Below are 26,128 nucleotides of genomic sequence, written 5' to 3' on the forward strand. Positions count from 1 at the left end.
TATATATATATATATAAGAGAGAGAGAGTGTGTCCTGGTATGGCACTGTGGGATCAAGCACTGGAATACAAGGTCAGTTTGAACCACAAGGTCAACAGTTCAATTCGATGGCACTTAACAACAACAGTAAATAAGTGTATATGTAGTGGTCGGGCTGCTAATCTCAAGGTCAGCAGTTCAAAACTACTAGCAGTTTTGTGGAAGAAAGATGAGGCTTTCTGCTCCCGTAAAGATTTACAACCTCAGAAGCCTTGTACAGGGTCACTATGAGTTGGAACCGACTCCACGGTATATAACCACCACCACCACTGTATAAAAAAAAGACACATGTGTATATGTCTAATACAGAAGACTTTTAAAAGTTTGTGAAAAAGTTAAATAGAAAGATAATGGAATCTTTTCATGGACTTTTCTGAAGCTCCCTCATATGTGTGTGTGTGTGTGTGTGTGTGTGTATACATACACACACTTTTTAAAACAAACAAAAAGATCCTTAAATTTTACCACAAACACCAAGCCCTTCCCATTCTCAAATTTTACACTTTGGTAAAGGAACGTTTTGTCAAAGCCCCTTGAGCCTAGATCTAAGTAGCTGATTTTAGGTCTGACCCTCAATGATAGGGAGTCCTGGTGTGGTGTTGCAGGTTAATGTGCTGAACTGCAAAGTCAGTTTGAACTGAAAGGTCAGCGGTTCAGGCTTACCAGCTGCTCCTCGGAAACCCTATACAGGGTCACTGTGGGTCAGAACCTACTCGACGACACTTAACAACAACAACTCAGTGATAGAGATGAGTAGGAGAGAAAAAAAATATCATACCAGGATTTGTGTGGCAGCTTCCAAAATGGTTTGTTGAGTCTTCTTGGGGACTCCAGTCATACTCCCAACCCTCATTCCTTTGTACTTGGTGGTGTGCCGTGGAGTCGAAACCAACTCATAGTAACCCTGTACAGGGTTTCTGAGGCTGTAAATCTTTATGGGAGCAGAAAGCCTCATCTTTCTCCCACAGAACAGCTGGTAGTTTCAAACTGCTGACCTTAAGGTTCACAGCCTGATTTGTAACCACTATGCTACCAGAGCTCCCTTCCTTTGTACTTTGTCAGCATTAATGTCCAGCTGTGTTTGGTGACAGGGTGCCCTAGGATCCTACTTGTCATGCTCTTGGAGCATGGAGGAAGGCCTTAAGGATGAACTCTTTTACCTTAGTGCTCCAATTTCCTGTGTTTCTTCCTCTTCTTTCATAATTAGCCTCTGAGAGCCAGAATGGGAACGGACTGAGCCCCTTACCAGGTCCTGGTGGTGGTCCGCACCCCCCTCATGCTCCCTCCCACCCACCCAGCACTCGAATCACCCGCAGCCAGCCCAACCACACATCTGCTGGCCCGCCTGGCTCCACCAGCAACTCTGTCAGTAACGGCAAGGAAACCCGAAGGAGCAGCAAAAGATAGCAAAACACTCTTCCTGCCACCAACCACAAGCCAGGTGTCTCTGCTGGAGAATAAGACAGCTTTCTACTGGGCTCCTAACCTGAGGGGGAGGGGGAGTGCTAATCTAGCCATTAACTTCATTGGTGGGGTCGTGAGCAGTAGTGGTCTTATCCACCCCAAGCCCGTGCTCCCCTCCTGCCTAGCTGAAGCTGTCTGTCCTCTGGGATTCCAGGCGCTCTGCCTGCCCTTCCTCTTTAGAAGTGACAGTTACCTTTTATTTCTGTGCGTGTAGCTCACTGAAGTTCCCCTTGCCTAATAAATGTTATCATTCTGTGCTGGACTCCTGTGCTTTTTGTGGAAAAAGGAAGTTTAGCAGCTGGGCATTTAGAAAGGTGGGATGTTCTGGGAGGTGAAGGGGAGACAGGTTACAGATAAGGAGGTCCTGCCTCTTTAAGGTGGTGTCCCTCCCCTACACCCTCCCTGCAGGTGACCCTTGCCCGCCTGCTTAACTTACCCCCCCCCACCCCAAGCTGGAACCAAGAAGGCTGTGTGTCCCCTTCCTCTGGGTGTCCTTCTCCGTCTCCGGCTGTCAGGTAACGCCAACCGTGGCCCTTTCTGCCCCCAGACCAACTGCCTCATTCAACCCTGCTCCTCTGATCTTAAGCCAGGTCAGACACCTGAGGGGAGCCCACATAGTTCTTTGCTCTTGCCACAAGGGCTTCCCTTTTCCTCATTGATTCCCAGAGCTCTGGCTCTCTCTTCCTAGAGAGGAATTGCTAAGAAGCTTCCTCTGAAACATATAAGATTGTCACTGACCTGCCTCTTCACCTTCCTCTCCTGCTTAGGGCCACCTGAGTCCAACTTTCCCAGAAAATGTGGGGGTGGGGGTTGGAGGCGAAGCCCAGTGCCAGCTCTAAGGTAGGAGGGATGGGAGTGTATACAGGAAAAGGCAAAAATGATATCAGCTGGGTGAGAGGTGGGGGAATTGTTTAGAGGGAAAAACTAGCCCTGCTTCTCCTTAGCCATGTGGCTCTTCCAGGGCCAGAGGGTGGCCCCTCCCTACTCAGGGGCCCAGCTAAGACTGACCTTTGACCCCCACCCCAGAGACCAGTGAACCATTAACTCTTCTTGATGTAAGTCTTCCCACTCTGGCTCCACCCCTGGTCCCGCCCCAAGGCAGGTGGGCTAGGAGCAGTGTGTATGTGGGGGGGCTTGCTGTCCATCTCAGCTTTCTACCTGACGTGGCTTCCATTCCACCTGGGCACCTGGTCGTTGGGACTAAGCTTCCCACCCCCACATAGGAAACTCTTCACCTCTACAGCTGGGCCTGACGTGGGTGCCTCTCACACTGCCAGTGGGGGTGAGGCCTTGGAGATTGAGGGGACAGAGAGATGGGTCAAGGTAGTAGAGGGGTGGGATATGGGGAACAGGGAGGCCAGTCAGCCCCAGATCATGTGTGAGAGAGAGAGCCCTAAGTCAGGGTAGGGACTCCAGGAACTGACAAACAAGGGGCTGTTAGGGGAGGTAGTGGCAGGGATACAGGATAGAATGGGGTCTGCTGCTGGATTCAAGGTGGGAAAGGAGTTACATGGAGTGAGGGTCCTGCTTTACCTGAACTGGAGAGCAGAGCAGTAGCCCTGTCCCACCCCCTCTGTTCTTCCAGAGTACAGTCCTCAGGATGTTCCAGGGGGAATAGAAGCCAGAACTAGAATCACTGAGCCCTGCTCCCCCAATGATGGGGTCCACAAGGAGTCAGCTGCTGGTTGGCCTGTGTGTTGTGGCAGTGGTCTTGGAGTGGGTAGGGGGCTCCTCCCCCAACCTGGGCCCTGCTGAACAGGAGCAGAACCACTATCTGACCCAGCTGTTTGGACTGTATGGGGAGAATGGAACGCTGACTGCAGGGGGCCTAGCCCGGCTTCTCCAAAGCTTGGGGCTCGGCCGGGTTCAGGGCCTTCGCTTGGGACACCATGGGACTCCGGTCAGCCGGGCTGCACCCCCAGTTGGAGACAATTCCACGCACAGGTACTAACCTTTTTTGTTGTTGTGTACAATCTAGTTAGTTACAACTCATAGTGACCCTGCATAGGTTTTTTGAAGCTGTAAATCTTTGCTGGAGCAGAAAGTCTCATCTTTATCCCAAGAAGTGTCTGCTGGGTTCGAACTGCTGACCTTGTGATTGGCCGTCCAGTGCTTATACTACGGAGTCACCATGTTCCCTTTTGAAAATCAGACTCCTAGAATTACAAATTCTTGAGAACTTGACTTCTCAGATCCTTCTAAAGCCATTTCTTGTCTCTATTTCCTCCTAATTCTTGCTTCCATGTCCCTGGACCCTAAAATTCCTAGCTCTTAATCCTAATTCTCAATGTCTCTGTGCTATCAATTTGTAGCATTTTGGGCCACTCTCCCTGATTCCTCACCCTGTAGTCCCGATTCCCAAGTCCTGGTGGGGTGCTGTGGGCTAATGCATCAGACTGCAAAGTCGTTTGAACTGCAAGGTCGGTGGTTCAAGCTCACCAGCTGCTTGCTCCCTGGAAATCCTATACAGGGTCGCTATGGGTTGGAATCAACTGAACAGCACTTAACAACAACAAAGTCCCCATTCCCAGATTCACCTATAAATTGGCAATTTCCAGTTCTCAGGACTGACCCTCCATGGTTTCTGAGCCCCAGGAGCCCCAGCAAGTGGCTGGCCCTCTCTTTTCCCTGACCTCTGTGTGAGTCTCAAAGAGGGCCAGGTGAACATGAGTGGGAGTCTGACTTGATATAACGTCCATTCCAGGCTGCAGGACCCTGAGCTGAGTGTGGACGTTTGGGCAGGGTTGCCTCTGACTCCCTCGGGATGGGGTGACCTGGAAGACTCAAATGCACCCCATGTTCCCCATGGGCCAGCCCCTGCAGGCTTGGACCTCTTCCACAGGCTCCTGTTGCTGGACCATTCTCTGGCTGACCATCTGAATGAGGATGTGAGTTTGATGCTCCCTAGAGACTAGAAGAGTCATGGGATTTAGATAGCCTTCTAAGTGTTAAGTCAATAATTTATAATAGTTACTTAAAAAAAAAAACAAAAAAAAAAACACGGTATGTTATTCCAGTAGTGAAATATCTTCCCACTAAGCTCAGAGCAGGTGAACCCATACCCAGGGCTCCAAGTCCCAGTTCAGGGGACATACTTGACAAAATAGAGACTCCAGAGAAGTAGCCTAGGATCTGGGAGGGTTATCTGGAGAAGAGATTTGCAGGAAGCAGATGCCTGTCTTTGTCTAGAAAGGCAGAGACCTTTTCCACGTAAATCGCAGGGTAGGCAAAGTTGCCTGACCACACACAGCAGGTCTACTGAGCTTCCTTCCCATACAGGGAGAGCATCCAACCAAGGCTGGGTGACCAACCATAAGACAAAGCTGTTGAGAGAGATGTGGGATGGCATCTAAGGTTCTTTTGTCTCTTAAGATTCTGGAATGAAGGACAATAGGTGTCCAAACAACTCCATTACCAAACCATGAAGGCTTGGGAGGGAGGGAGATGACAGCAATGTTCATCAGCACCCAACTGGCATGTGCATTGGATACTTACTCACTGCTGTATACACACACTGATTGTACAGCTTCTCAGTCCCTGAGGCAATTGCAAAGGGGACCCTGGGAGAGACCTAGGAGAGGACAGACCTGAAAGGTCTGAGAGTTTCTGGTTGATTCCCTGACCCATAACCCAACTCCCCTAGTGTCTGAATGGCTCCCAGCTGCTGGTCAATTTTGGCTTGAGTCCTGCTGCTCCTCTGACCCCCCGTCAGTTTGCTCTGCTGTGCCCAGCCCTGCTTTATCAGATTGACAGCCGTGTCTGCATCCAGGCCCCGGCTCCAGCACCCCCAGGGGATCTACTATCTGGTCAGTGGAGGAGAGTGGGTAGGGGAGTGGCTACCACACCTGGTGGTCCTGCCTCCCCTCTAGGCCCCTCATGTCCAGCCCTGGCTGACTCTAGCCCCTGGTCCTCCCAGCTCTGGTCCATAGTGTCCTGGCAGTGCTGCTGCTCAGCCTCCCTGCTCCTCTCTCTCTGCTGCTGCTGAGGCTCCTGGGACCTCGACTCTTACAGCCCCTGCTGGGCTTCCTGGGGGCCCTGGCCGTGGGCACTCTTTGCGGGGATGCACTGCTACACTTGTTGCCACACGTATGTGAAGCCCTTTTATCACCCTGCTCCCCAGTGGTGGTCCACCTCCATGTAATCAAGGTGTTCCCAGCTTCAGGAAACCCCCTCCTCCCTCCTAGTAGGATGTAGAAGTAAAGGCTTGCTGTCCCTCCCACCCCAAGGGGAAGGGAGTACTGCTGGGTGTAAAGGCTTCCTGGGTCTGTCCTGACTGCCTCTCTGTCAGGCACAAGGAGAGCGACATACAGGGCCTAGCGGACAACTGGAGGAAGACCTGGGTCCAGGGATGTCCGTGCTCGGAGGCCTCTTCCTGCTTTTTGTGCTGGAGAACATGCTAGGGCTTTTGCGGCGCCAAGGACTGAGGGTAGTAAGTGACACTCTTTCTTCCTCCTTCTGCGGAGACCAGAGTCCCAGTCAAAAGCTGGCCAGACACACCATGAGGTGAGAGGCAGTGTGCTCCAGGAGCGGTGCTATTTACCTGATTGTGTAGACCATTTCAATTAACAGGGAATCAGTAGACCAGCACCTCGGGCCAAATGGCCTCCACTCCCAAGTTCAAGTCAACAAGACATAGAGGGCAGTGCCAACCTAGGAAGGAGGTAGAGAGGCCAAAGAACATCCCCAGGTGCAGGGGTGGGACCAGGTGTTCATTTTCCCAGCTGGTGGCCTGGCCACCCCTTAGTTCCTGGCTCTGCTGCCTCCTCCACCAGGAGGGATGCCCTCCTATTTCAGAGATGCTGTAGGTGGAAAAGACGAGATCTTGAAAGACCAAACCTAGACCCAGAAGATGGCAGTGGAATGGCCCTTCAGCCCCTGCAGGGTGCTCCAGGTAACTAGAGAAAATGGCAAACGGGTTTCCCACTCAGTCCTCACTTACAGTAACCAACCCTGTCCTTCCGTGTTTCTCTGTAGCACCAAGGGTTCAGGGCCAGAGGGAGCAGGATAGCCAGCCCTCGTTAACTCCAGCTTCTCCTGGGCACCCAGGCCACAGTCACGGGCACCATGGTGGTGGTGGCACCAATATCACGTGGATGGTCCTTCTGGGAGATGGTCTGCACAACCTCACTGATGGGCTAGCCATAGGTATGAGGGGACAGAATGAGGCCAGGGCCCCTGGTTATTGGCTGGGGCTGGGAGAGGGTCCCAGGAAGTTAGGGAGAGGATACTGAATCTACGGAGGGAACACAGACCCTGTCCATCAGGAGTGCATCCTCCTGGACTGACCAACTTCAACATGCCCACTCCAGGTGCTGCCTTCTCAGATGGCTTCTCCAGTGGGCTCAGCACCACCCTAGCAGTCTTCTGCCATGAGCTGCCACACGAACTTGGTAGGACTGGAAGTGGGTTGGGGTCTCCAAGGAGAACTGAATTCTGGTAGGTGACTTGGGTGAGGGGCAGCCCTGACTTATGGTCTCCTACCCATCCTCTGTCCCCAACAGGTGACTTTGCAATGCTGCTCCAGGCAGGGCTGCCCTTTCGGCGGCTGCTACTGCTGAGCTTGGTGTCTGGAGCCCTGGGACTGGGGGGTGCAGCCCTGGGGGTGGGGCTCAGCCTGGGCCCTGTTCCCCTCACTCCCTGGGTGTTTGGGGTCACTGCCGGGGTCTTCCTCTACGTGGCCCTCGTGGACATGGTGAGAAGTGTTGGGTAGAACAGAGCAACCAAGGGAAGTCGGGCGAGGGGTGAGGAAAGGGGAGCACCGGCCCTCGGCCTCTGTCTGCCTCAGGGGTGGGGAAGGTCTGGCCCACGGGCCATATATAAGGCAACCAGTTCCAGCCATACACAGTGCTGTTGTTAAGTGCTTTCGTCCAGTCATTAGGGGTGAGTTAATTGTTTGACTAAATATACAAGGCTAATTTTTAAGTTGATAATTTAGTATGTCCCGCAAGTGATGTTACAAATTTTGGCAGAAAAAATGGTTCCCCATCCCGATCTACCTGGAGACCAGAGTGAGAATTAAGGCAAGGGTATTGGATCACAAAAGTCTACAAGTCTGAGAAGCAAGAGGCTAAGAGTTTGGGTGAAAGGGGCCGGCCCTTTTGACAGGCTTTGGTTGAGGAATGACAGAGGCAAGGCCAGGGGTCCTGACATTTTTCTTTCTTTTCAGCTCCCGGCCCTGCTTCGTCCTCCTGAGCCCCTCCCTCCACTCAGCGTGCTACTGCAGGGGTTGGGGCTGCTGCTGGGGGGGAGCCTCATGCTCACTATTGCCCTCCTGGAGGAGGAGCTGCTGCCCCTGGCCTCTGAGGGCTGATGGGGGTGGGTGGGCAGTGGAAAGGGATCAAGGCTGCCCTTCCTCCCCCCCACCAGTCAGAGGAATGGAGGCGGGACACCAGGGCCAGTAGGAGCAATAGGATTTTAATAAACAGAACCCATCCCAAAGCCATGACTACGACAGTTGTACTTGCACCAAAACAGCATAGAAAACCAGGGTGGGGTGGGAGGAGGGCTAAAAGCAGGTTGGAGGACTTGTGGAGGGTCTCAGAGGGGGGAGAGGCAGGGGCATCAACTGCAGGGAGAGCATTGTGCTTTAGCCCAGGGAGGAGGGGGCGGGGTAAATGCACAGGTCCCCACTATTTCCTGCTGCCCTCAGCACCCAGGGGATACAGGCATTGGGGCAGAGCTGCCCTTTATTGCTGCCCACCAGCATTAAACACCCCGTCCCCAACACTAGCACCACGGGTGGATCCAGGGTGGGGGCAAGAGCAGGAAGGGGAACATTGCTTAGAGAAAGATTCCACTAGAATCCAGCGACTTGTGCTCAGTTCCGTTTACTTCCTACAACCGAGTACATGGGTCACAGGGTAGAGGGGGCCACAGGACATGGAGCATGCCCTCTGTGCCCCCAACATACGCCCGCACACAGGACGGTGGTGTCTGCAGCATATCACAGGTCATGCAGGGCACGGGGGGGGGGGGGGGTTTCACACACAGAGACGCCCACAGTGGGTACCAGACAGAGACCACCCCTGAATATACACAGCTGTACATGGGGACCCCCAGGTCCCCACCCCAACCATCTCCCCTGTCTTGCCGTCCCCCGGGCAGGGGGAACTGTATTGCTTTGAGAGAACCACCCTAGGGGCTGCTCTGCCAGGCACCCTCCCCTCCCACCCACCCCCATTTTGGCACATCTGCAAGACACACGGCAGCAGGAATAGACCCCTCCCTCCCAGGTTTCTGTGGCTTGGGGTTGGGGAAGGGAGGAGGGAACACATCATCCTCCATTTTTCCCCTAGCCCTTCCCAAACCCCTGCCAAGCCCATTCCAGCCAATACCCAGCCCCACCCCCTCAACACACACATACAAAGCTGAGCGATCCAGGAAAACAGGGAACAGGAGATTGTCCGGGATGGGAGCGGAGGCAGTGGGGACAGAGGGCTGGAAGCAGAGACCCCACCCTGGTGTGGGGATAAGACTGGCACAACAGCTACTTTAGTGCAATTGGAGAGGGTGCCCAGAGTGAGGGATGGAGATGGGAGGGGAAGGCTCTCCCCAAGTTCCCTGGGGGCAAAGTCAGGCTTCCAGACACCCCCAGGGAAAGGGCCCAGCAGGAGTGAGCCAGGGTCACCCGTCACCCTCTGCCTCCCAAATGCAGTGACAGTGTCCCCCTCACATCTAAGTGGGCAACAGCAGCCTCAGAGTCAGTACCTTCAAGTAATTCAAAGAGCAGACCCTCCCCACCCAGCTTCCTCCCATCTCTGGGATTTGGTCGCTTCTCTAGGGGTTGGGTCAGGAGGAGGGAGTCCCCAGGTCAGACCCTTCCCTTTCTACCTGCCTGTCCCAGACCACTGGGCTTGGTCCTCAAGATTCCTTACCTCCACCCTTGCCCAATTTGGGTCAAGGCAATAGAGGGCTGGAGCCACCACAATTAGAGGGCAAGAGACTGCTTCGCTCCTTTCCCTCCTTTAGAAAAGGTAGGGTTCAAATGAGGTGGAATGGGGGGCCCACACTGGTTTGCCCCAGGAGCAGGGTTTCTGGGCTAGGGTCTGTAAGGCTATTTTCCTTTGCAGTGGGAGGGGGGAGTGGGGGATGAACACTGGGTATGGGGGGGAGAGGGAGAAATGTCTGAGAGGGGAGGAAGATGGGGCCGCCCTGCTGGAGCATAAAGTCCTTGGGATCATTTGAACAAAGAGAACACTCTAGTGCACAATACAGAGTGTGGCGGCTTCCCCCAGCCTCTCCAGCCTGGCCCCAGCCCCACCTCCCAGGGCCCTTGCCAAGCTCCCTAAGGAGGAGGTTTGGGGTTGCAGCTGCAGAACCGTTCACTCTGGCCCCACCCTCACCCCCAGCCTCTTCTCCCCTTCTGAGGTCCAGGGAGTAAGAAGGTGCTAGGGTGGGCAGACAGCGGTGGAAACAGTATTGAGTTTTCCTTTGGTTACATATTGAAGGCAAAGGTGAGCTGGACTTACAGTCAAAACGGATAGGGGTGAGGAAGGAAGAGGGCCATAGATGGGGCTGGAGAGGGAGGTAGACCCTCCTCTGCCCCTCCACCCCAAGAAACACGTGTCTAAGGGGGGTGGCAGTGCCTCCCTAGAATCTCTTCCACCCCCCACAGCACCAAACAAAGGGAGAAGCCCCCTCCCCCAGGGGCTGCTCCCCACCCCAACCTGGGCTGTACATTCAGTGGTTTTCAGCAGTCCTATGGCTCAGGGGGCCACGGGTGGGGGAGGTGGCCCATCAGTCTCAGCTGAACAGTGGCAGTGACCTGGGTCTGTTGGTCCATCCTGGGACCCACAGTTTGTGCCATTTGTTTGTCTGACGGATAGTACACAACCCTACCAAAGCCACCGCCCAATCAGAAACATCCCCCCAAAATCATAAACTAAAAACTGGCTCTTTTCATCTCACCCTCTGATTCACGTGTCTGTTTCCCTGTCTCCTATGTAGCCCTCACTCTGTCTCCTTTGCTGGGACCTGGGGCTGCTCCCAGGGTCCTCACTTGAAATAGGCCTTTTCACAAAAGTGCTTATTACTGGAAGCAAGTGCTTTAGAGCTGTGGTGGGGAGAGGGGGAGGGGAAGGAGGGGAAGGATAGGAGATGTTTCCTCCCCACCCTACCCCCTTAAGATTGGGGGACATTCTGCCTGTTTTACTTCTCCACACCCGTTTAAGTAAAGAGGTTTAAAACAAAACAAAACAAAAAAATATTAAAATAAATATGCAGTGGCCATGAGAATGGTCAAAATGTTTCAAAAAACACTAGGGGCTGGGGTGCCCAGGGTAGGGTGTGGGGTTTCCTTTGGCATAAGGAGAGGAGGCTGCTATGTCCTTCAGGCCTCCTCACAGCCACATGAGGAGGGACAGAGGACGCCCCACAACCTTCCCCAGCACGACTGACAGACAGTGTGCTGAAGGGGCGGCAGGGACAGGCAGCCACCAGCAATCTCATCTCGCAAAACAATGGGGCTCCTGACAAATACTCAAGAGTCTTCCTGTCATCACCAAACATTGATAAAGGAGAACACGACTGACACCCCGAGTCTCCTCTGGAGAAGCCATCTCCCTGCTCCCCCTGACCCACCCCACCACCTAATTCCCAGCACCAAAATAAGAGGGACGGGGCAGAATGGGAAGATTTTAGGAGAGAGAATCGAAGTTAGGGGACAAGCTTTGCAGAACCAGCAGGGTTAGGGTGGGAGGCTGCAGCCCTTAAGAGAGGTCACATTGATTGTCGTATAGGGGAGGACAGGGCATGAAGGGAGATGGGGAAGAGGGGCGTTGCAAGGCCCTTTGGCTTTGAAAACAAAACTAAAAACGAAAAGCTGTACGATCCTTCTCACCAAAAATGGTCATTTGGAAGCTTTGAAATGGTTTAGGAACTGAGGGTTCAGGGAAGCAAGGCAGAGAAATAGGTGGTAGAAAGGGACCAAGGGAAAAGAAAAAGAGCAAGGATTTGGACAAACACCCCAGACTTTAGGGAACTGGGATGAGGTATGATTAAGGGTATCTCTCTACTGAGGAAGGAGGGATCCTTGGGATGCCCCCTCTCTCCTTAGCTCACCCTTGGCAATGGAGGAAAAGATTTTCAGGGAACAAACTGAGAAGTAGATAACAGTGTAAAACAGGGAACAAATTGAGAAGCAGATAACAGTGTAAATAAAGCAAGCTGGGGTATGGAAAGAGGCCTAGAGGGTCTCTCAGGGGGGAGACCCCCATACTGTGTAAACGAAGCCTGTCCAGTTCTCAGGGGACAATACTGATGGCAGCCAAACTGGGCAAGATGCACTGTGGGGGTGGAGGGGTCATGACCTCTATTCAAGTTCTGTGTCTTGGCCCCTGGCTGAGGTATTGAGTGTGAGGAAGGGAACACTGGGCTGGGGGAATGGGTCCAATTGTCTGTCCAGAAGGCTTAGCTAGGAGATGGATTGACAAGGCATTTAAAGGGACCAGGGCCAAATTCAATGCTACATTTAGAGAGAAAACTGCCCCCTCTTCATTCCAGCTCAGTTTGGCTTTTGGGGTGCAACTTTTAGGAATCTTAACAGTGCAGCCCTAGCTTCATCCCATCTTTCCCCAGCACTGGGGAGGCAGGGATCATCACTCTCTTGATCAGAGCTTCAGCCTCACACTGGAGGGGAAGTCTGCTCTGCCCCTCCCACCATCTTTGGCTTCAGATCAGGAGTGACTGGGGTGGTGAATCCTCTGGACATAACAATAAGGGGGCACAGAGGAACTGTGGGATTGGGGGACACCACAAGAGGAAGAACACAGTCCCTCCCTCCACACACATGCAAACACATGCCTAACACACACAGGACATACTAGGGCTGTGGTTTTGAAATGGGCAGGAAATTAATTTGAGTTTTTCCCCTTAAAGGATAAAATGCTTACTTAAAAATTCATGACAAGCCTCAAACTCATGGGAGACGAAAGCCAGGGAGGGAATGGCCACAGGCTCAGCCCCCCCAAAAGAAGTTAAAAGAAAGAAGGTTAAAGTGCGTGGTGAGGGGGCCAGGCCAGGAGTGCGAGGTGGGAAGGAGGAAGGGGCAGGCTGTGGGGGCAGAACCAGCCCTTGATTTGCATATGAGGAGCCAAGGGGTGAGTGCAGGATTGGGGCCCAGGTACAGTAGTTGCTGCTTCAAGTGTTTGCATTGGAACTTAAGGGGTGATGGTAGAGAAGTGGGAGAAAAAGCTCCAGGCCCCAGTGCTAAGTACCCTCCCCCCTCATCCTCTAGCTGCCCCTGAAGGGGGAGGGGGCACCCCCATAGTGCTCACACAGTACCAGAAATTAAGGCTTCTCACTGCTGCAGGGATGGAGGGGCCAGCCGAGCAGGGAGGCAGTGATGGGTGTGGAAGAAGAGGGGGAGAATCTGCCTGGCAGCAGGGGCAGGAGGAAGGGAGACACAGAGAGGAGAGGCAGAGGGAAAACTGAGGGAGCTGGCAGCAGAAACGGGGAACTGAAAGATGGGGGGTCAAAGAGATGGGGAGCCAGGCATTTAGCAATCATTTTGGGACACTTGGTAGAAGGGGTTTGCCCTGGGGATACTAAGGGCCTGGGGTGCTCCCTGTGGGTCCCAGACCCCTGCCAGGCCAGGATGGTGTGGCAAAAGGGTGAGCAGCTGCTCCCCAGTGCTTTTTCCCCCCTCCACCCTCACCCACCCAGTCGTGTTCTCCTTTAAAGTGCCCTAAATGTATATACTTTTTCTAAATAAATAGAATATCAAGCCACCGGCGGGGGAAAGACACTGGAGGGGGCTACTCCGAGTAGCAGCCATCTAACCCAATGGCGCCATGCCGCTCCTGGCTGTAGGGGCAGGAGGCCCCGTGGGGCAGGGCACCACAGCCACCCACCGTCTTGGCTGCTGCGATGCTGCAGTTCTTAAGCAGGCTGAAGCTAAAAGGACTGACGGCGTCCTTGGGTGGGAAAGGCTTCATGGTGGAAAGGATCAAGGCCAGGCAGTCCGCCACATCTTTGTTGGGGGCGCAGGCTAGTGCTGGGGTGTGACCTGCAGGGCAAAAGTTAGGGAACTGAGGCACAGAGCTCTATATCCTGGGTCCTCATCCACTTTCCTCTGGGTCCAACTCTGTTGAGGAGAGCTAATCAGGGCTGTGAGGGTGCAGGGCTGCTGGCTGACAGGCAGATTCTCAAAGTGCAAGGGAAAGGGCAGAAGGGGGGCCATAAGAGTCTGGGGATGTGGATGGGACACTCCAGGTTGGGCGTGTGGATCGGGGACTGGAGGCAGGATGTATGTATGGGTGGGGGACTGGAGGCGAGGTATATGGAAACTTTTTCTGAGGATGCTGTTGACTTTACCCCATTTTGTCAGAGTTCTCTCAGAGACCATGTTGTAGTGGTATTGGCCCCTGCTCTAAAAAGTGCTCTTGGAAAGAAAATTTAGATTTTAAAGCAAGGTTAAGAAGTCACCTCCTGAAGAATGTCCCTGACCCCAAACCTAGGAGAGGTGAGGGGCTTCGAATCCCACCCACCTTCTTCATCCACAGCCAGCACTGTGGCCCCTCGACTCAGCAGGGCCTGAACCACAGAGGCTAGACCATTCCGGGCAGCAATGTGGAGCGGCCTTGGAAAGATGGAAAACAAGGAAGACTGGAGTCAGTGGGTTGCACTACAAACACTGTTAACGCTAGAGAGTTCCTAGAATTTGAGCCATTCTCTCTTCACCCACCTGCCTCCCCCAGGCAGGAGCCCCCTTCCCTGGGCACTCACATCTGCAGCGCACTGTTGGTAGCATTGATAAGGCCAAGGTCTTGGGTTTCTGCCAGGATCATGAGGGCACACTTCTCATGGCCCTGAAGGAATGGAGCAGAGAGTAGAGACTTGTGAAGTAGAAGCATGCCAGGCAGAGGGCCAAGAGCTAAGCCATGGTTAGAGACCAGCCCCCCTACTAATGAAGCCCACTAGCACTCCTGGTCATACCTTGCTACAAGCCAAGTGGAGGGCAGTGTTCTTGTTCTCATCCAGCACAGTCAGGTCTGCCTTCCCTCGATACAGCAGAAATTCTACAGGAGGAAGGTGACAGAGAGGGACTGACGCTTCCACGCAGAGCAGCCCCATCCAGCCTCCCCACCTTCTATCTGCAGACTGCACCTGATCCACAGAGGGGGAAACATCCAGACATCCTCCTGCTTTCTGAGCCTCAGTCACAGCAAGCAAACACCCCCAGCCCTCCCAGGGCTGGAGCTCCTCCCTTCCCTTGCACACACAACCCCTACACACCCACAGCAGCAGTCTGCCCGTTCTCAGCCGCCGTCATGAGGGCAGTTCGGCCTGTGTGGTCAGTGGCGTTCACCTCGGCTTGGTGCTGCAGCAGCATCCGGAGCCCAGAGACATTGTCCGCAAAGGCAGCGGCGTGAAGGGGGGTCCTGTGGAGCAGGGCCAGGGTAGAAAGAAGTAGGGAAAGCCCTGCAGCCTCAGCCCCAAGAAGACAACAGAGGCTCCTCAGGCTTCTCACCAAACTCCATCACTCACCGTCCTTTGGCATCTCGGCTGTTCACAATCTTGGCACCCAGAGCTCCCAGCAGCATCTCTGTGGTGCTGTCCTGGTTATTAATTCTGGAGAAGAGGAAGGAGGGGTCACTGGGAGGGGTAAGGAAATTGGACTGCCTGTCACAAGGCCAAGCCACTGACCCTTGAGAGGGGACTTGGGCATAGGAAGGAAGGACCTTACACTGCACAGTGCAAAGGAGTGAAGGGGTTTCCTTCCAGGTATGAAAATGGGCTGTGTTCAAGTAACAACTCCAGACAATCTTCATGTCCTGGTCATGAGGAAGAAAGAGTGGTGATGAAGAGAAAAGAAGACAGGTTCCTTCTATTTGTCCTATTCCCTCTCTTGACACCCCATTCCTCTCTCTGCATCTCTGAAGATGCAGAGCAACTTAATTCTCCCCCACAACCCACAAGTCCTTGGTCTTGGTCTTGTCTGCCCTCTCCCACACCAACCTACACATTCCTATGCCTGTCAAGGGCCCCAGAGCCCCAGGCCCTTACCAGTGTAGGAGGCCCAGTGCATGGGCGAGTATCCGCTGTAATCCACCCCAGCATCCAGGGGGTCTGTGGAAAGGGCAGCCTGCAGCAGGGTCCGCAGTATTGCAGTGTGCCCACAGGCCGAGGCCAGGTGAATGGGCGTGCGGCCCTTGAAGTCTCGACACAGTACAAATGCGTCATGGTCCAGCAGGGCAGCCAGGCAGTCCTCACAGCCAGTCACTGCCTATGAGTGACATGAGGATGAGCAGGGGAAGGGAAAAGAGCTACTCTCTGTCCAGTCATCAGCTACTGAGGGTTGGCCCAGGAGTAAGAGCCACTCCAGACCTCCTATCTCTGTCTTTACAATGACTCTAAAGTGTCAGGGTTCAGCATCTCCTTCCTTGTCCCTCTCTATGCCAATGATAATCAGGATAGCAAGAGCTGATCCTGGAGCTCTGAGTGGGATACCAAAGGAAGAGACAGATGGAGACTCTGGGATTAAAGAATGGAGGCAGGCACTTGAGGAGAAGGATCAGGGTGGTAGCATCAATACCCACTGGAATAAGCCAGCAGAGTATCTCAGGAAGTCTGAGTCGTGAGCACACGGTTCTATGTGATCACAGAGCTAGGTTATCAAGGAAGTCAGCTGGGATAGAACAAAGTAGGGCCCAGTAAGACCTTGGGCACCCAATCCTATTAGTACATCTGCTAGACAATTTTATACCCTACTGTTGGTGGGTCCTATGTGCACTAATAGTAGGGTGTAAGATTGCAGATCTATCTGGGAGGGGCTCCACCCAAACTGCAGCAGTGCACTCACCCCTCGATGGAGGGCGGTGCGGCCCCGGAGGTCAGCAGCATCAGCTGTGGATCCTTTCTCTAGCAGCAGATGCACACAGTCCACATGGCCATTCATGATGGCCAGCATCAGTGGGGTTCTGCAGAGGGCATCAGAGAAAGAGTGAGGAACCCGCAGGGATGGGAAAAGCTTTGCCCCGCCCTAGGCCACACTCACTGTCCATAGGCATCCATGACATCTGTGATGTCAGCTCGTTCCCCACTGTCAATCAGCAAGTGCAGGGAATCAGTGTGGCCAGAAGCAGCTAGGAGGAAAGGGAGCCCGTGTCAGGAAAGGGTGAGGGTGAGAGAGAGGCCAGGTCCAACCTAAAGGGCTTGTAAACTGTCATTCAGTGCATTCCGACTCAGGGGGACCTCCTGGGTGCAGAGTAGAACTGTCCCATAGGGTTTTTAAGGAAGCAGATCAGCAGGCCTGTCTACCAAGGCACCTCTGGGTGGGTTTGAACTGCCAACCTTTCAGCTAATAGTCAAGCACTTAACCATTTGGGCAACCCAGTCACCTAAAGGGGTATAGGATTGAGATTATGGAAGTTTTGAAGCAGGATTTACCATTTTCATCCTTCTCACCCTAATGCACTTCCAACCCCAAGCCCATTCAGTACAGCTCTAGGGAGCAGCTCCAGGTGTGGCGTGGAAGAGGTACTAACCAGCAGCGTGCAGGGGTGTCCACTTGCGTTTGCGCTCCTTGATGAGGGCAGAGGCGCCATGGGCTGTGAGTACCTCCACACACTCAGTAGAGCCTCGCTCAGTGGCTAGGAAGAGCGCGGTACGGCCCTTGTGGTCCCTTACATCCAGATTCACCAGCGTCTCTGCCAGTGTCTTCAGGGCTTCACAGTGACCATTGTAGGCCTAGATGTATACACCCAACCAACAGACAGAGCTCAGGATACGTCCCACCTTTCTCCCGCTCCTTAGGGTCCCTGGAGGACTCCAGGCAGAGGTCTCTACATGCTCCTTGTCCCTCTTCTCTCTAGACCACTGTTTGCCTGTCCCATCCCCACAAGAAGTCAGAAGCAGGATGAATTCAGAAGGGCTAGGACCTTTGTGTGGCCCTGAGGGCAGGTAAGGACAAGGAAGGCAGAAGGTAAAGACATGGAACTCACAGCTAAGTGCAAAGGGCTGACTGGAATGGTGCTCTCCACATCCTCCAGGCAGTTAAAGGACATTTCTAAGAGCTGTAAGGACAGGATAGTAAGTGCTAGGGTGCCGGAACTCCCCTGTCCCTAACCACAGCAACTCCCTAGCCTTCATCTAGAGACCACATTTGAGTCCCCATCTCAACTATCCCTTGGTGTTGGAATCCATAACCCAAAGGCAGAGAGTGTGCCCAGTCTCTTTCCCCACACCTCCCCCAAGTTGAGCTGGACACATACCAGTTCGAGGTTCTGTCTATTGCCATAGGCAGCTGCATAGTGCACGGCTGTGTAGCCCTGCCTGTCCCGCAGGGAGGGGTCTGCACCGTTATCCAGTAAGAACTCCAGACAGCTGCAGAGCCAGGAAAAAGCAGGATTTGAGGCAACGAAAGGCCTAGCCCTGGAGGGTTCAGATCCAGAGGGGCAGAGGATGGGCAAGCAAACCCCTCCAGGCCTACCCAGCCAACACCCTTACTCTGCTCTAGGTGGGCTCTCTAAATCCTGCTTACTGTTCTTCAGTTCCAACTCCAGGCCCAGCCACCCATCAAGATCTGTCCTGAAGATAACAAATGATTTTTGTGTGCGTGTGTTTAGCTTTTTTAAACTTCTCAAGATCCATTTGTTCCTTGAGGAAGGAACTTCTGTCTTGTCCACAATACTTGTTAAGCGTCACTGCATCCCTGTAAGGTGTTTCCGAGTGACTGGTGAGTTAGAACCACTGAGTTTGTGGTTAGCAGTCCACACCAGGACTGATTCAGGGCTAAGCTCAGAGTGCTCAAGAAATTCTGCTGGCTGTCTGGTGGGAAAACAGCAGAAGTGTGGAAGGAGACAGTCAAGAGTCAGTGGGAGTCAATTTTCAGGCTAGCTGTAGATAGGTATGTAGGGGGGTCAACACCACTAGTAAGGTATGCTCACCATGGAATGGTCAATTATTCAAGATCAAAAGGAAAATATTTACCTAAGGACAAAGTTGAGAAGGGATGGGAAGGAGGGTGGACTGGAAATAGGAAGCACAGGAAGAAGGATAAGTGATGTTACACTGAGATGATACAAAGTATATGAATGTAAAACTGATGACCTTGTCTATAAACCTTCACTCAAGTCACAATAAAAAGTTTTTGTTTTTTTTAAAAAAGAGTGGGTGGGAGAACAGTATGACCAGAGTTCTTCCTCAAAGAATTGCCTTCCTTTAATCTTTGAACTGCTATGGAAGCTGGAGTTCTGGTGTGGAGTTGTGGGTTAATGCACTGGACCACAAGGTCAGTCTGAACCAGAAGGTTGGCAGTTCAAGCTCACCAGCCACTCCTTGGAAACCCTATACAGGGTTGCTATGGGTCGGAACCAATTCAAGGACACTTAACAACTAGGGCAGCTAGTTATCAGTTATTGGGTATCAACCTTCTGCTGTTTCCAGGCATGTATACCTCTGATTAGAAGACCCTCTGAAGGTGTCATTTCTCAGTCTCAGCCCCTTCTCCTCTGTGAGGCCTTTCCCAACCTTCCCAGTCAATTGCTGCCTCCTCCTTTAGAATCCCTTGGCACCCTTTTCATAGCTTAGTAGTTCTGGTGGAAGAAGTGGTGGTGGTTTTGTGTCATTTAGTCATTTCCAACTTATATTGACCCTATACAGGGTTTCTGGAGCCCTGGTGTGGCACTGTGGGTGAACGCAGCAGACTGCAAAGCCCTTTGAACTTCAAGGTTGGCAGTTCAAGCTCACCAGCTGCTCCTTGGAAACCCTATACAGGGTCGCTATGCGTCGGAATCGACTCGATAGCACTTCACAACAACAACAATATATAGACTTTCTGAGGCTTAAGTCTTCACAAGAGCACAAAGCCTCATCTTTCTCCCACAGAGTGGTTGGTAGACTCAAACTACTGACCTTGTGGTTAGCAGCCCAACTGGAAACCCACTAAGCCACCAGAGCTCTTTGTAGTAGAAGTGGTAGCAATCATTTAGCAATCAGTATGTGTCGACCACGGTTCTAAACACTTAATGTGTATTAAATCACTGAATTCCTCAAAATGACCCTATTAGGTAGATGCTATTTTTATACCTAATGATTGAGGAAATGGATATACAAATAGGTTAAGTAATTTTCCACAGGTCATATAGCTGGTTTCTTGGACTTTTAGATGTCCTTAAAACAAACCGAAAAAAAAAACCCCACTTTTATTTTAGAAAGTTTTTGATTTATAGAAAAATTGTGACAACAGTACACACTTCCCACATACCCGCTGCCCAGCTTCCCCTATTTATAAACATACTAGTATGTGTATGTGCCCTTTTTCCTCTTTCCTACCAGATGATAATCTCCCAGAGAGCACTTATCTTTTCTTTTTAGCACCCAGCATAGTGCTTGGTTAAAGCTTGTGGAATAACCAACAATTTTGTGTGTTTAGCTTTTCTAATCTTCTCAAGACCCAGCTGTACCTGAGGGAAGGAACTATGTCACATACTTTTGTCTTTCCCACAGTGCATAGCACACGGCTAAACTCAGAGTGCTCAAGAAATCCCTCTGGCTGCCTGGTGGTGAAGAGTCAAGCATGGGGAAGAGAACAGTACGACTAGAGTTAGCATTTTGGGAAAATGGAGGCAAGTGCATCCCAGAAGCCCTCCCAGCTACTCACAAGAAGGCCTCCTTCCTGCGGGACTCCTTCAGTGGCTCGTCCTCTTCAGCATCGTGGCTGGAAGCTGAGTGGGGCTCCGCTCTGGGGGAAAGCAAGCGAAGAAGTCGGGAGATGCTCGGAAAGATGAGTGGGACTGAGAAGGGCCAAAGTGGGAGTCTACCTCCTGTAAGTGTCGGAGGCGGCAGCATAGTGGAGGGGTGAGCAGCCTTTACAGTCGGCCTCGTTGACACCAGCCCCAGCAGTCACCAATGTGACTGCACACTGGTAGCTGCCATTGGCGGCTGCATAGTGCAGTGGGGTCCTGAGGGAGAAGTGCAGGAGGGCGGTGAGTAACGAAGCAGGGACGAATCCAAATGCAATCAGATGTGCAGCCAAAAGCTAGCCTGTATAGTCTCCACATTTAGTTTCCAGCCCCCACCCTCACCCTCTCCCAGTTGTCACTAATCAGACATTCCTGAATCTAGCCCTTCATACTAACTTACCTTCCAAACTTGTCTCTCCTCCTCAAGTCAGCTCCACTACTCAACAGCAAATTAAGACATTCAACATTCCTAAAAGAAAGGAAGATGAGGGTATCCAGAGAGCCTTCAGGAGAAGCCACAGGACCCAGGGAGGCCCCAAGGAAGGAGGGAAATAACAGCCTCTTCTGCTGTGACTATTGCTTTGTGAAAGGGCAGAGATCTGGCCAGGAAAGAACATGGGGCCCAACCCCCAGCCTAGCTCTCTTTCCAAGGCCTGGGAGAAAGGCAGGAGACTCACCCTCCAGAAGCAGCAGCATGAAGACAGGTGCGGCCAAGGTTGTCAGGTGTATTGATGTCAAACCCAGCTGAAAGCACATGCTCGTTGCTGAGTGAAGATACAATGCTGTACAGCTGACCTGGAGGGGCAGAGCATTCCAGATCCTCTCAGAGGGAAGGCCTCTGCTTTCCTAGACACCTCCCCAAACCTCCAGCCCATTAGCACATACCTGAGGAAAGAAGCTTACGACAACAGTCAGAGAATCCAAAGAGAACAGCCAAGTGCAAGGGGAACATGTCATGGATGCCGCGCCTAGGGAGAAGTTGAGGACTCAGTCCTTGGGTCCAGGGAGCACCAGTTATATAGGGCTGTGCTCTCCCACCCCCTACCAGATGAAGCCAGAGTGGGAAATGGCAGGGTGCTCCCAAGTGTCCCATTGGCAGTTTTTTGTGTGTGTGCCTACATGTTTGTTGTGAGAGGTCCGTGCAGATCTGAGATGACCCAAAAGTTAACTCACCGGGCGGTATCCGCGCCATTGGTCATGAGGGTGCTGATGAGTAGCTCGTGTCCGTAGCGAGCAGCCACATGCAGTGGCGTGTTCCCAAATTTGTCAGCACAATCAATCTCACTGCCTGAGTGGAAGATACATGCACACAAGCTCAGGCAAACCTCAAGCTCATGGATACTCACCCTAGTTAGCTACCATTTACTGAGCGCTTATTATCTATCATAGAGCCCTAGTGATGCTGTGTTAAGTGAGGTCAGCATTGCAAACCCACCAGCCACTGCTCAGGAGAAAAATGAGGCTGTCCACTCCTGTAAACTTATTCTGTCCTATAAGGTCGCTGTATTCCGAATTGACTTGATAGTAGGTGCTAGACTAAGCACACTGCATGTATTTTCTTATTTGTATGCCTTAGGAGCCTGGGCAAAGCACAGCAGGGCCCAATACCATATGTACCTTGCTCAGGGATCCAGGTGCACATTCTTATTGGAAGGTGGAGTGGGAGGTGGCATAAGGAAGGAAGGGGATTTCTAGGGATGAATTCACTCGGGGAGAGGAGGGCAAAAGACAGTGTCCAGAGTCCATACCATTCTGGATGAGGATCTGGGAGCGGGTGAACCGGCCGTGAATGGCAGCCATGTGCAGAGGACTTTTCCCTTCTTTGCTCTGTGGAAACATGGCGGTTTTCAGTGCAAAGCACGGAGGATACCCTGCCTCCTCCTTTCAAAGGACACAAATCTCTGGGGACAGAGTGGTCATATGGGACACATTCTCAGCCTATATTCTCCTGGTCTCTGGCAAGCTTTGTTCACCCCAAGAGGGGCAATTCCCCAAGAGAGTTATCCAAAAGGGATAACCGGTGTCAGACTATGACTACTACTCTCCCACCACTGAGCTGAGCATTATCCCTTCAGGCACCTGGTAGTTGACATCAGCTCCGTTGTTAACCAATAGCTCCAAGCACAGCGCGCCATTGGTGGAGACTGCAGCTACATGCAGCGGTGTGAAGCCCTTGTCATTAGGCTGGTTGACATTTGCTCCTGCATTCACCAATTCAATAGCCACTGCATCCTGGCCCAGGTAGCAGGCAATGTGCAAAGCTGTGTTTCCAAAAGCATTGGGTTCATCTATCTGGATTTCCAGGGGTGAAAGAGTAAGGGAGTAGGTTATCAATTTACACAAATGGAAACCAGCATATACAATACAGCCTAGAATTAACAAAACTCCAGTGACTACCCTAGCCCCCTCAGGCTCCTGACCCAAAAGACTGAGGGCACTATTACTTATGGTAGTAGTGGTTCTGAACCTCTTACAACATCCCCCATCTTCCCCAAATTACACCAACAATCTCAGCACTTTTCTTTGTTAACAGACCCTACCCCCCAGGCTTTATTCCTTCAACTCCCTGCCCTTAGTCCTCAGGCCCTGACCTCAGCTCCCATTCGGAGCAGGTACTTCACCACTTCAATCTGGCCACTGGCAGCTGCTGTATGGAGCAGCCCATAGCCCTTGCGGTCTTTGCAGCCAAGGTCTGCTCCCCGTGCCACCAGCAGTTTCAAGACCTCCAAATGCCCTGGGAAAAGAGAAGATGCTCTTTAGGAGATGGAAGGTCAACTCTAAGGCCCTGAGCATCTCTGTCCAAAGGCCACAAACCCATGCCACTGCCAAGGAATCCGATTTGTAAAATTCCTGCTTTTCACATGAATTCTTTCTCACCTAGAAAAGCTGCCCAGTGCAGAGGCTGCCGCTCCTTTTTGTCGCAGACATTCAGGCTGGCTCCTTTGTTAAGGAGCAGATTTACCGTCTATAGCAAGATAGAAAAAGACACCAGTTCAGAGTCAGATATGTGTCCTCAACCTACCTAAAAGCAGAGGCTTCAATTCCTGAAATGGTTGAGGCAGCCTACAACAATGTGGAGAACTAGAGAAGACAGAAGAAGCAAGCACTAAGGAGACACCATATCTATATAGAGGTAAAAAAGCAACTTAAGGAGTCTCTTCTGGTGGTTTGATGGTTTTTAAACACTTTTGAGTCTTTGGAAATGTGTTGAAAGGCAAGAGCTCTCGCCTCTGAAAAAGGCATGTACACAAACATTCTGCATGCAACAAGATGTATCAACACTCAGGTCCAAGTCAAAGAATTTCAAACTAGTTCAACCACTGATTTGGAGTTTGAGCCCAGATATTTATATAACCATCTGGGCTTCTCCCCAACCAGGTCTGATGGTAGGGAGCAGTGGGTAAAAGGAAAGGGAAGGGAAAACTCAAGGCTGGATCTTGACTGGAACAGTCCTCACCTCAAGATGCCCACTATGCACTGCATGGTGCAAAGCACTGCGCCCGCTCCTGTCAGCCACGTTGAGGCTGCTCAATAGGGGTGCCAATGCCTCAGCACACTTGGTGGCCCGGTTGGCAGCCGCCACATGCAGTGGTGTCTGCCACAGCTTGTCTCGGGCGTTCACATCTGCTGAATGTGCCAGCAGCAGCCCCAGCACCTTCTGTTGAGAAGCAGGGAACAAGAAAGAAGACTGAGAGAGGAAGCAGGAGGTAAAACCACAGGAAATGATAAGAGGAATAGGTCAGCATGGCATGGAAAGGCACCACTGCCCCCAGCACAGTCTCTTCTCAATTTTCCAACAAATCCAGCCTCTCAATACCTACTTCCTATCTTCTGGATCTTCTTAGACTTTCTTACCTTGCTGGGGAAAACAAGAACCTCTTGTTTCCAAGTCACCTTGATATCACTCTCCAACCCAGACCCTGAAAATCCTCACTTAAACACCCGTTCACCACCACCCCCAAGCAAACACTCACATATAGAGGATTCTAACTCCCCAGTATTTTTTTAGGAAAAATAAACTCATCTGCTACATTAATGCCCTGAAAACGCTCCTTCAGTCTTTCCACAGGCCCCCAAATCATTTTCATTACCTCCATAAACACAGATACTGGTTCCTCTCCAAAGGCAAGACTAAGATACCCTCCCTATATGAGGTAAATCCAATCTACCTCATTTTCATTGGTTTCAGCCCCTCCCCCTGGTGTCTGGAGCCAGGGAAGTAGCTGCCTAATCAAAAGAGATGTTTCATTTTCCCTCTCCAGAGTTGATGGAATGAGGTCTGTTTGGCCCTCATGCTGCTGTCATTTTCTGCTGTTTGAGAGGCAGGGATGCAACTGATCACTACCTCCATCTCCCCCATCACAAGGAAAGAAATCCTGGTGCCCAGAGGGGGATCAGACTCCAAGGTGGCCCCCCAGGGAGAGATGAGTCACTCAGGCCTGGCAGCAGGGCCACCTGTAGTCTGCCAGCCTGGTGCTAAGCTCTCCCTGACGTCATATTAGCTGGCAGCCCTCAGTCCCCCTTCCCAGCCAGTTCTAGGAGTAAGAGGGAAGGGTCAAGGTCTGGTCACCTCCCTACTTGGGGTAGATCAGCTTGTGGGCAGAGGATTGCAGCACTCTAACCCTTAATCTCCACCTTTTATCAACTCCTCTTTTTTGAAGGGTGAAAGATGGAAGGCCCATACCTCATTTCGGGAAGCAGCAGCCCGATGAAGAGGGGTCAGCCACAGTGTGTCCTTAGCGTTGACATTAGCACCTGTGGAAATGTAATTTCCATTTTTGATGAGATGGGGAGGAGGTCGGGAAGGGAGAAGCCAGTAATGAGGCCAGAGAATCTGGATAATACCAGAGCCTCCTCTGGACCAACTCGAACCCTTGGAGATACTGGGACTGAAGAAAAGACTCCTCCCTCCTCCTTCTCCCGGAGGTGCCACACCATCCAGATCCCTACTTTCACCTGACATCAGTAGCAACTGCAGGATGGGGACATCGCCTACGTAGGCAGCAGCATGCAGTGGGGTTCGCCTCTCTTGGTCCTGGAAGGGCAGAAAGAAGGAGTGGCTGTGGAGAGAACTATCCAGGCTGGATGACCCCAGCCCAAGTCTTAACGTTCTTCCCCTGGGTTCTGCAGCCTCCTACATCCCGGTACAGAGAGAGTCAAAGACAAGCACTTAAGGAGGGTGGAGTCAGGGCCATGGCCCAGGAAGCGGCTCCTTCTTCCAAGTGGGGAGAGGGCTCAGCAGACCCTGATGGTTAAGAAGAGAATACATTTTCCGAGTATCCCCAGCCCCTCTGGTGTATCCTTTGAGCCTGACCAGCTCTAGATCCCTAAATGCAAAGCAGGCACCCATCCCAGGGTGAAAAGAGCTGCGGCCTCAAGGAGCCGCCCCACTGGTGGGGAGGGTTCAGAACACTGGAGCCCGGATTCCGGGCTCGCCATCTCCGGCTCCCACTCACCAGCACATTGATGTTCTCCTTCTGCGAGAGGAGCGAACGCACTTCCTCCACATCTCGGCTAAAGATGGCCTGGACCAGGGGCGGCTGCGGGGACAACCAACAGTCAGAGAGCGGGCCGGAGCCCGAGTCGGACAGGAGTGTGAGGGGGGGGGGCAGCCAGGATTGAGGGGGAGGCATCGGTGGAGGGGCTCTGCCCTGGGGGTCCTGCCTGCAACGGGTCCTCCGCTGGTCGCCAGGCCCCCAAGGACACCGGCTCGGATGAGGGAAGCACGGCGTGGGGCGGGGCGGGAGTCGCGGGAGCCCCGGGCTCGGGCCCAGCCTAGGCCGCACATCCCCGGGCTCGCGTGGCGACGGCGCTGGGCCCTGGAAGGAGGAAGCGGGGAAGAGCAAGAGAGCTGACCTGATCCGTGATGCTGAGGATCCCCATGGCCCGGCCCGGGCTCCGTCCGCATCGAGCTCCCGGCGGCGGCGGCGGCGGCTCCACCG

The 26,128-nt window shown here is 52.6% G+C and overlaps 3 protein-coding genes across 3 annotated transcripts in view; 2 read left to right on the forward strand and 1 right to left on the reverse strand.

Moving 5' to 3' along the window:
• The window catches only part of NABP2 (nucleic acid binding protein 2), a 5,676-nt gene extending 4,230 nt beyond the window's left edge, over positions 1–1,446 (forward strand). Inside the window, exon 6 of the mRNA XM_006859428.1 lies at positions 1,247–1,446. Within this exon, the coding sequence (XP_006859490.1) occupies positions 1,247–1,446 (200 nt within the window). The remainder of the gene's footprint in view (positions 1–1,246) is intronic.
• Positions 1,447–3,086: 1,640 nt separating this feature from the next.
• SLC39A5 (solute carrier family 39 (zinc transporter), member 5) lies at positions 3,087–7,941 on the forward strand. Its single transcript, XM_006859429.1, has 10 exons — positions 3,087–3,447; positions 4,208–4,391; positions 5,147–5,309; positions 5,420–5,589; positions 5,792–5,932; positions 6,298–6,394; positions 6,478–6,648; positions 6,813–6,893; positions 7,005–7,195; positions 7,670–7,941. Exons 1-10 carry the CDS (start codon positions 3,158–3,160, stop codon positions 7,811–7,813), a joined length of 1,632 nt encoding a protein of 543 aa, XP_006859491.1. The 5' UTR covers positions 3,087–3,157; the 3' UTR covers positions 7,814–7,941.
• A 5,315-nt stretch (positions 7,942–13,256) lies between these two features.
• ANKRD52 (ankyrin repeat domain 52) lies at positions 13,257–26,069 on the reverse strand. Its single transcript, XM_006859430.1, has 28 exons — positions 26,043–26,069; positions 25,643–25,726; positions 25,143–25,221; positions 24,871–24,941; positions 23,644–23,844; positions 23,064–23,151; positions 22,778–22,920; positions 22,266–22,478; positions 21,935–22,013; positions 21,360–21,474; positions 21,072–21,154; positions 20,864–20,981; positions 20,587–20,655; positions 20,265–20,405; positions 20,105–20,185; positions 17,715–17,826; positions 17,445–17,516; positions 16,989–17,190; positions 16,499–16,586; positions 16,304–16,421; positions 15,508–15,727; positions 15,188–15,275; positions 14,989–15,072; positions 14,737–14,882; positions 14,437–14,519; positions 14,227–14,309; positions 13,989–14,080; positions 13,257–13,507 (listed from the first exon to the last, which is right to left on the reverse strand). The coding sequence occupies exons 1-28, from the start codon at positions 26,067–26,069 to the stop codon at positions 13,257–13,259; spliced, it is 3,231 nt and encodes a 1,076-aa protein (XP_006859492.1).
• Positions 26,070–26,128: the final 59 nt, after the last annotated feature.

This window comes from Chrysochloris asiatica, unplaced genomic scaffold (assembly GCF_000296735.1).
Source record: "Chrysochloris asiatica unplaced genomic scaffold, ChrAsi1.0 scaffold00033, whole genome shotgun sequence".
NCBI classification, from domain to species: Eukaryota; Metazoa; Chordata; class Mammalia; order Afrosoricida; family Chrysochloridae; genus Chrysochloris; species Chrysochloris asiatica.